This window comes from Mesitornis unicolor, unplaced genomic scaffold (assembly GCF_000695765.1).
Source record: "Mesitornis unicolor isolate BGI_N332 unplaced genomic scaffold, ASM69576v1 scaffold33723, whole genome shotgun sequence".
In the NCBI taxonomy this organism is placed as follows: Eukaryota; Metazoa; Chordata; class Aves; order Mesitornithiformes; family Mesitornithidae; genus Mesitornis; species Mesitornis unicolor.
Window position 1 is genome coordinate 30,788 of NW_010175981.1, and position 9,755 is coordinate 40,542.

General features: G+C 46.9%; 1 protein-coding gene across 1 annotated transcript; it reads right to left on the bottom strand.

Moving 5' to 3' along the window:
• Positions 1 to 217: 217 nt before the first annotated feature.
• LOC104538418 (chromosome unknown open reading frame, human C1orf95) lies at positions 218 to 9,149 on the bottom strand (the record flags this gene model as incomplete). The annotated part of the gene is made up of 3 exons (XM_010181616.1): positions 218 to 358; positions 3,290 to 3,298; positions 8,970 to 9,149. Coding segments are annotated over 3 exons (224 nt in total), but the record flags the coding sequence as incomplete, so codon positions are not given.
• Positions 9,150 to 9,755: the final 606 nt, after the last annotated feature.

Below are 9,755 nucleotides of genomic sequence, written 5' to 3' on the forward strand. Positions count from 1 at the left end.
CGCCAGGGGTGTTTTCTTCTCTTGGCACCCTTCTCCTCCTCATCAGCTACCCACCACGTGCTGGCTGGGACCAGTCCTAACCCATGCCGTGCTTGCCCCATCTCCGCTGCGCAATGGGATCAGTGCAAGTCTCCGCTGGCTGCTCTGCACCTCCGCTCCGCTGGACGGGCAGATGAACCGGGTTCAAACAGAAGGAAACAAAACAGAAGGAAACAAAACAAAAGGAAGAAGAAGAAAGACAAAGGGTAATGAAAAGGTCCATGGCCCACAGCTGCCAAAGGAAATCTCTTGCCGTGTTTCTCTGAACATACTTGTCCCAGCCACTACAGCTGCTGTGGGATCCCCTGTTCCTTGTAGCCTGTGAGGAGGGAGGGGAAGGGAACATCATTAGTGTTAATTCCTAATGAGGACCCTCGGCGAGGCTTAAGTGAGCCATAAGTGTGGTTTACCAGGAATGGCAAACCACATGGGAGGACAGAGGGGCTGGCACATCCCTGTGGCCAGGCTACCCAAGGGCAGGCTCAGCACGGTGAGATGCCCTGCCTTGCTTTAGCCAACACCTGCCCCGTGCACCCGTGGGGTGCAGCCACCTTTCTGGGCATGGTGATGTGGCTACCAGCTTTGCTGCTGTGGTGCCTGCCTGCCACCAGCTCCAGCATGGGCCGAGGCACATCTGCTTGAAGAGGTTATAAAGGTGCAGTAGGTACTGGTGGCTACCAATTCCAGTACAGTCCAATAACCTAATGCCTACAAGGAAATACTGTATTTTCTGCCTAAATTATTCTGTATTGGAGCGTGGCTTTTTTGCAGTGTAGGGGAAATGCATGCACTTGTATGCTTGGGTACTTCAGAGACACTGCTATTCTCAAGACCTGACCTGGCAGATGCTGGTGGTGCATCCGACACGCATCTCTGCTTGCGATCTACCTCTGAACCTCGTCCTTCTAGATGACTGCAAGGTAGGAGGATGCTGGTTTCCTCTATTCACCTTTTAGTTCCTGTGCTGACTTTTGCTAACAGAGCTCTTCAGCAGCAACCAATCTGCACTGCGGTTTGCAGAAGTGAACAAACATCTCTTGGAGGAGGAGGAGGCAGCCACCTTTAATCACAGGCTGACATGTCAGAGTTCAAACACAGACCTCGGGATGCCTCCGTGGGCCCTTTCCCTAATGATAATCTCACTGCCTTGTCATGCACTTGCTTTGCTCCAGCCCAGCAGAACTACAGGTGCTCTTGTTACCACGCAGCAACTGTCTGGCGGGACTGGCAAAAATGGAGCTTTCCAGCAGCAAAACCAATTGCACTGGGAAACTGCCTGGATCCCTCCTCCTCTGCCCTCCTCATCCCCCAGCCATGGGACAGCCATGGGATCTAATGCACCTCCAGACCAAGGCAGCAAAGCTCTCAGTGTGAGTGGGGGCTCTGTGTTGGCTCATGTTTGGCTCCAGCAGACAGTGAGACCCTGCTGTGTTGCAGCCACATGGATGCTGCAAGGGCTAAAACAGCCTGCACTGCTGCTCGTCACAGTCCCTTGGGGGACTGGGGCCCCACTTTATTTGCTACCTTGTACACAGTGATTGAGAGGAATCTGCAAATCCCGTAGGAGAGGGCTCCTAGCCTCAGGGGTCTAGGGCAGGGAAGGGCAATAGAGGAGAGCACCCACAGCTCTCATGCTGACACAGGATAATGAGAAAAATACTGTTTGAGTCTTTTAAAACGCTTTTCTAGGTGGTTGCAATGACCACACCAGAAGCTTTACCTGCTTTCTTTTCAAGAGAAGCAGGGATTGTTATGATAGGATCAATGCAAAAGATCTCCTTTTAAAAGAAGCAAACTAACTGTCCTTACCAGCACTGCCTGCAATAGTGGAGATCTTCCAACTAGAAACCTTTTAAAAATACAGAGGTGTTTTTCTTTGTTTAAATAACATAAGTGGCCTGTCATTTTTAGATATTGAATTTCAAATGAGTCTGAAGTTTCACATCTTTAAAAAAAGTTTGACTTTTTAAACACTTTTCCACTAATGCTTTAAAACATTTCTTTTCGACCCTTATGTTGGGTTTTTTTAAGTCTCTTAGAAAAGTTGAACACAAAATACCAGCAGGTGCCACAACCCCTATTTTTAAGGGACTTTTTGCTGAACTAAGAATTCGTCCCAGTAAATGAACTTTTTTTTGGAAAATATCAACGCATTCACCTATGCTTGTCAGTCTGGATCTCCTGCTGCTACGTGAGCACAAGGAATAGAGGAGGAGATTAACAATACTTATCAGCAAGTATCGCATGCAGTTGAACAGCAATACTCTCACCTCTTTCAAACAGCTTTTTCTAGGGGGAAAAATGATGATTTCTTATGCATTTACATTCTAAGTTTGAGTTAGCTCTGAAGACAAGATGAGCTGGTTGGAAACCTGTAATACAGGCTTGTCTACAGCATCTGTTTAGGGAGCAAAGTGAAAAAAAACAAAACCAACCACAAGGGCCAGGTAGTTGGGGCATAACATAAATCCTTAGCTAAAGCAAGCAAGATAGGTTATGCTTACAGTAACTTGCTTGCATAGCCATGCCTTTTATTAAGATATAATAGAATTCCTTTCAGTCCTGCTATCAGTTTTGAAGCTGGCTGGAAGCCAGTTACAGAGGCCAAGCCTGTATCTCCTTCCATGACCAAAATAAGCCAAAAGATGACTTGTCTTCTGCTAACTTTCTTTATTAAAATACTTCTGACTTAACTTACTAAACAGTTTATATATTAAAATAGTTATTGCATTTCTTGCACAGGAATAGCTATTCTGTATGAAGCACCTTTACATTAGCATGCCTGCAATACAGTTAAGGTGCAATCAAGATTAGGTTGGTCTGAGTATCTGCAACGCAACATCTCTGATTTAATCAAGTTTGCTTGAAATTGCACTTCTTCTGTAAACCACTGCAAGTAACATTCAGGCAAGAAGAAACCAGTCTGTGCACAGGCTGTCCTGCTGGGACTGGGTTCATGCAGAGGGTGGCCTCAGGATGCTCTCCAGGCTGAAACAGGTCACTGCCCTGCTCCAAGGATGCCAAGGGGCATTGCAATGCTGGGTGGAGAACACAACCCCGGGGCTGTGCGGCCACAGGACAGACACAGAGACAGGCAGACACACGCACGTACAGGTACACGCCTTGGGCTGGGAGCGGGCAGCACCAGCCAAAGTGAATCCCAAATGTCTCACCCTGGCTGAGCGCTCGCTGCTCTGTGGGGGGAGCTGACATGGGGTGTGAGGAGGAGGAAGAACAGAAACAAACTTACCTTGTGAAACTTTGATGGTGAACAAAAGGAGGCAAAGGAACATGGAAGAAAGAGAGAGGGAGAAATGTAACTGTAGACGATATATCCAAAACACACGGAGAACCAGAAAAGAACAAATAAATTTGGGCTGCAGGGTAAACAGAGGACAGCTGCACTGCCATCAGACATTCACACCAGGGCTAAACAATATTTAAAATCCTTTTATTTGCGGTGAATCATTTCATTTGGAGATCCTGTTTAAAGAGGATGGGGGAATCCTCATATGCTTTCCAGCTCACCAGCCCGGAACTGGACAGGCTGGATGGACCAACACCTCTGAGCAATGCTCCCACAAACACTTTCCACCACAATATTGCTATTTCACAGGTTTGACCAAAGGAAAAACACTAAAGGAAGGTGGCAAACAAGACATCATGGCATACCAGATGGGGCATGGCATGCCAGTCTAAGAGCTGGGAAAACTATGCCTGACGGCTTTTTGGCAGTTTTGCTGCTGAGTTTGCTTGTGCCCACAGATAACTCACAACCACGGCATGCCTCAGGCCAGCTGGGTGCTGCAAACCCTGGTGGTATTTAACATTTCTACACTATTTTAAGAACTTACCCTACTGCAGCATTTGGTAGGAAACTGCAGAAAAGGTTATTTTAATTGCTTTCCTCAGGCATAGTTTGGGGGATGGCTCTATTTAGATTACAAATAAAAAATAGGTCTAAGTGGGAAATTTGTGCTCAGAATTTCCTTCAGTTCATGAAGGGTTACCAGCTGGTTTAGGATGTTGTTCTCCTCCAAGTCTCTTAAGTGCTTTCTCCTCCCTTTGCTTCCCAGGGCAGCTGCGTTACCTGCCTTAACAGGGGCCCTGCAGAAAAGAAAGGCTCAGTGATGCTTTCCAAAGTCCCTCGCAGTCTAAACATAAAGTAACCATGCAATCGGCTTCTGCTGCTTCTGGCAAGGTCTGAGCACTGTAATTAGCAAAGGACTGACAAGTGGACAGCATGATTACAGGTAATTTCTTACTACTGGCTGACAATCAGCCCCTGAGAGTCAGCTGCCCACTGCAGCAGCAGGGGCTGCAACAGGAGTCCCTCTCCTGTAAAACCACAATTGATGGCACCTTTGCTCGTTCATAGGCACAGCCACACAAGGTGTTAATTCAAAGGCCAGAAGCTCAGCGAAGGCTTCCTTCAGAAACCAGGCTTGGCTTCTTGGCTGCATTCATTAGAGGTGAAACAACGCCTGGATAAACAGTCCCTAACTTCTGTCCTCTGTGCCACCTCACTGTGACATTACTGTATTGATTTCTGTGGTATTTCTGTCAAGAAATGGCTCAAAACCTTTTATAACAAACTCTGAGCAGTTAGGGAGTTCCTGGAAAGGCCATCCCCCTGCATTCATTCTGCACAACGGAGCTAATAAAGATGTGTACTGCATGGGATGGGGACCAGGTGTGCCATTAGCAGAAGGAAACATGCCCAGAAAGCCTTAGCAGGCTCATTTTCCAGTTGGCCTTGGCCAGCTAATTAGCTCTGTTTTGCCTTGTCCCCACAGCCATGACCAGGGGTTCAAGGAGAGCACGGAGCAGCAGCGCTACCCAGCCACCACCAAGGGCAGCTGGATATTTGCAGCAGCAAAGGGAGGGTCCAGATTCATTTTTTTGCAACATTAAGTGCTTCTTTTTAATCTACCTTTGCCTTCAGACAGCAGATGAAGTGAAGGACAGTTCCCAAAGCCATATGGCTGCTTAAAGAAGATATCTGTGGTGTTTAAAGGGGCCAGCTGGCAATTCATTTAAATTAGCAGAGAAAATGCCCCATGCCATTGTGCTGCCAAGAGTAATTAAGTGTGACAGCAAAACTGCATTCAGTTAATCTTTCTTCTGGGATGTAACCCATTAAAGGGCACCTCACAGGAGGTGAGGGCTGGATGGGATCCCCCGAGGTCAGTCAGTCTCTTCCCGAGTCCCACCTTGCTCCCAACAGATGTGGGTCTACCTGTTCTTGCCGTCTTCCAGTGACAGGGAAGGCACATCCTGCCATGCCACCTCTTTGGCATTTTGACCTTACTAGAGGGAAAAATGCCTCCTCATTTCCATACAGATCTTCCCTGCTGTTATTTAAGTCTGTCTTAAGCTAAACTGCTGCCCTCTCACGTTTACTAGCCCACTGACACACTTCATTGCCTGCTGTCTCATGGTCCTCTGGACTTTCGCCAGGTTGCCCACATGAAGTACAGGCTCCAAAGCTGGCCACAAGCTTTGCCTTATCTTTACACATGCCAAGAAAGGTGAGGGGACCAGTTAATGTCCTACAGGCTCTGCTCCTACCTGCCTGGGTGTTATATGTTCCCTCTGCAGCTATGTACTCCTGTGCAGCTTGTGACTCATTGCAGCTACCACATCCTTCTCTGAAAAACAAGTTGTTTCTCTAGCATGTATTTATGCAGTTGATTAATCCTTCCTTAGTGTCATGGACCTTTCTCTACTGAGCAGCAATTATTTATTTTTTCAGACCATTTCTCCAATTTGCTTGAATCCCGATGCTGCTCTCACTGTGCTTGCCATCCATGCAGCTGCCAGTGGAGCAGGGCTGGTAAGTCCCTTCTCCAATCCATCATCAAGCCATGAATGAAAATACTGAACAGAACTGGACTCAAGAGGGACTTTTCAAAACACTTCTCGGATCTTTCTAGTTCAGGAAAATGCATTTAGAGAACAGTTCTCAAATGTGATTTCACCCAGGCCATGTCTCCCTGGCTTGCTGGTAGGAATGCTCTGTGAGATGGTGTCAGTGTCTGGAAGTCGAGAGGGATGGCCCCTGCTGCTGCCACTCACAAAGTGAATCCCTCTGCCACAGGAGGGAATCGAGCCAGTCTGACACAGCTTGCTCTGGACAAACCTAGCTTCACTTTGTTTCCTTTTATTTTCTAAATGCACTCAAATGACTTGTTTGAGTACTTCTTCCAGGAATTGATGTATACCTGATTGGCCTATAATCCCCTCACTGAAGACAACGTGACATTATTCCCAAAGCTCTCCCCTCGGACCAGGCTCCCCCTTTTAATGGCTGAGACTTAGCATGAAAAACTGCAAGGAGCCTCCCTAACTGCCACCCAGCCCTCTACCAGCTAATACACAGGCAGGCCCTGATCCAGGGAGCAAGGCACTTGTCCCTCAGGGAAAGCAGAAGCCAAGTCCCCCAGTCCTGGCTGCTTCCTGCCCTTCTCGCTGTTGCCCTGCCTCAGCTCAGACACCACCTGCTCTGCCTTGCCTTGGCGTGAAAATCGTACTGCGCCCTTACAGGGAAGCATAGAAACAGCCATTTCACAGTGAGGAAGACTAGAGGTGGGCAGTGGTTTAATATTTTTTTAACTTCCCCACCTAAATGCAGATTTGAGTTGTAACAGTATACAATTTCTGTCAAGTGCAGCAAATTGTTTCTGTTTGCATGCAAACAAAACCAAGCCAAAGCAAAACATCTCCTGGCAATGTTTTTAAATGAGATGTCTTATTTCTTGCATTTGAAAAGTTGTTTCACTTTTAAGTTATTACTTTTTTTTTTTTAAATTAAAACAAAACATGAAAAAAAACATACCATTTTGAGTCAGACAGGGCTGTTTGATCCAGCTGGGAGCAATTGACCACTTCTGTTCAGGGAAGAGCTGCTTTATTTAGCCATTATTTTTTTTCTGCCTTGTAAGTAAACTTAAAACCAGCTATTTAATGAGACAGCAAGAAACTGCCAAGGGCTGCAACTTGTCAGATTATGTACAGCTGGCTAACATAAGACACACTGACTACTCTTATCCTTCTCATCTGCCACCAAAGGAGCTGTGATGAGATGCTGTTACTGTGGTCAGGGACCTCTTGGCCTGAGCATCCCCACCTCTGTCTCCCAAACTGAACTGTTGGGGTCCAGCCAGGTGTGGGGAACAGCACTGGGGAGATACTTCCACGCTGTGTATCTTTTCCCCAAGCAGATAATCTGGAAAACCAGTAAGACCCTCCTGAGCCCCAGCCCCTCTACCTGGAGGACTTACATGAACAGGACTACGGAGAAAAGCAAGTCATGGTTTCAGCTGTACCTCTTTATCTGGACAGATGCTCTCCTGCCTCTCCCCACAGCTACAGAACTGGGTCCTGCCAGACAGCAAACCACACACAGAGGCTGTCCAGCAGAGGAATAGCAGAAGAGCATATGATTATGAACATGTAAGTATGGGACTACACACAAATTGGGCAGGTTCTTAAAGACACATTACAGATGTACACCGACTCACAATTTATTCTCAGAAGTAACTCAGGCTACCCCTGATGTGCAGGTACGTCTGAGATGAAACTTGGCAGGTGGCTTGCAGGGAAAAATGAAGGGCAGTGCTGCCTTCATCCTGAGGAGAGCCTTTTGCCTCGCTCATGTTAAGGTTTTTCATCTCTATAATTTGCCTTACATGGAAGTTGCCCTTAATTCAGCCTATAAATTGAAGCTGGCTCAGAAATTAGCAGGTTGTTTGGTGAGAGGGTTTAACCCCTGGGTTTGGCTGCTGAAGGTGTGCACTGGTTTCCTGCTATTTTTTTCAACTTTATCCATTTAATCTTTAGGCGGGTGCCTGGCAATTTCCTGAGATCCGCTCTACTCTGTCACACAGCCATAGATGTCATCAGCAGAGATGACAAAACAGAGCCTCTTAAAATAAAAAGGGAAAAAGCTGCTGGTAATATGTTCTCCAGGAGAAATGCTTGAATTGGGAACTGCCTGCCCTGCCAGGCTGAAGGATCTCAGACCTGTTTGGCTTGGAGTAATGCCCACCGGCCTCTGCCAGCCTTTGGAAAGGGAGTGGGGTCTTGCAGATGTAATCAGCAACATGAGTTGTGAGGTAAGGCTGTCACCTTTGTTCTTTGTGATATGACACAGGAGCAAAATGAAGCATCACTTTAGTTTTGTCAGTAAGTCTTTAGCAGATAAAAGTTACAGAGTTTGTATCTGAGTTACAGATAACTTACCGAGCTTGTATAAATTGGTTATACATAGTTAACTGAGTGATCTAAATTATGTATGTTTTAAAAAGGATTCCTTTCTTCTTCCCCTAGACCAATGTTTTGGAGGCTCCTTAAAGGGTGTAGAGGAAATCCTTCTAGAAATAGCTAAATAGTCCTGCCCAGCCTGAGACCTTGATGTGAAACATGAAAAAAAGCCTTTGGGTAAATGGATTCTGGGGAGGAAGAAGGGTCCAGGAGAGTCCCCAGATCTTTTCTGGAGACAGCTGACCTTGCAGGGTCCCTGAGAGCAGAACCAGCCTGACGGGAAGGTCTTGCTAACTGGAGAGATGCAACCAGAGTAACAAGAGAGAAAGGGCTTTCCCATTCAAACACACACATTGGGTGCGACCAGAGAAGAACAGGCTCCAGACAGCAGAGTTCTGGAGGCCTCACCCCTTACTGCCCTTTTCATTTTATAAAGGGGAAAGGAAGATCCTAACCCGCATGGTGGGATGGGCAACTCTTCCAGATGTGTCACAGGGCCCATCCCAGCTGCCTCCCAGCAATTCCTCTGCCTACTGTGTTTTTCATGGACTTGCAGAGCACATCCTGTGAGTTTCCTACCCTATAGCACAGCAGGGGCATTAGCTGGGAGCCAGAAACACGGCCACAGAGAGGAGAAGTCAGGGGGCTGAGTGCACTGTACTTACTTGCGAGAATGACCATGTCCATCCCCCAAAATATACTCATAATCCAGCCAACCATCACGATTGCTGTCAGGATCTGAATGAGAGCGGCGGCAATGTTCAGCCAGAAGACACAACACATGTGTCTGTCGGGGAGGTCAGTCCGGGCTCCACACAGCACGGTGAAAGCAGATACAAATGTCCCTAGGGAGAGAGCAGCAACAAAACGCCCAGTGAAAGCCACAGCTTTGTGCCAAATTCCTTCTGTTAGAACCACTTCTCATAGCATCCCGCTTCTTGTGCTCCCACTGCGACGCTGAAAAGCTGGAAACGTTTTGCAGGAGGGCAAATGGAGGCATAACCATCTCACTCTTGAACATACTAGTGTCTCCCATTGAATTACACCAACACTTATACTTGAAAAACCAGGACAGAAAAAACACTTCTTGGGTTTTGGCTCTTTCCCCGCAACCCAACAGTAACCACTTACATATGGTGGGCAGTTTACAAAGGAGTGCTGTTTGTGGAAATATCAATCTATCTTTTATTTTCCTGCCTGGTGGCTCTCTCTTGGGGAGAATATTTACTCCACAGAAGCTGTAAAAGGGAAAACTGCACTCAGAGTTAGAGCAGAACTGATTCTAGAAAGTTGTAGGTCTCTGGCATTTCTGGTAGCCTCTTGCTGTTCACCGACACTGCTCTAGAAGGGTCACACACAAAAAAAAGGGGTGCTAACAAGGCACTGAATCTTTACACAACACTTTTCCCACTCACAAACTGTTACCTGAGAGCATGTTTTAACAAAGCGGA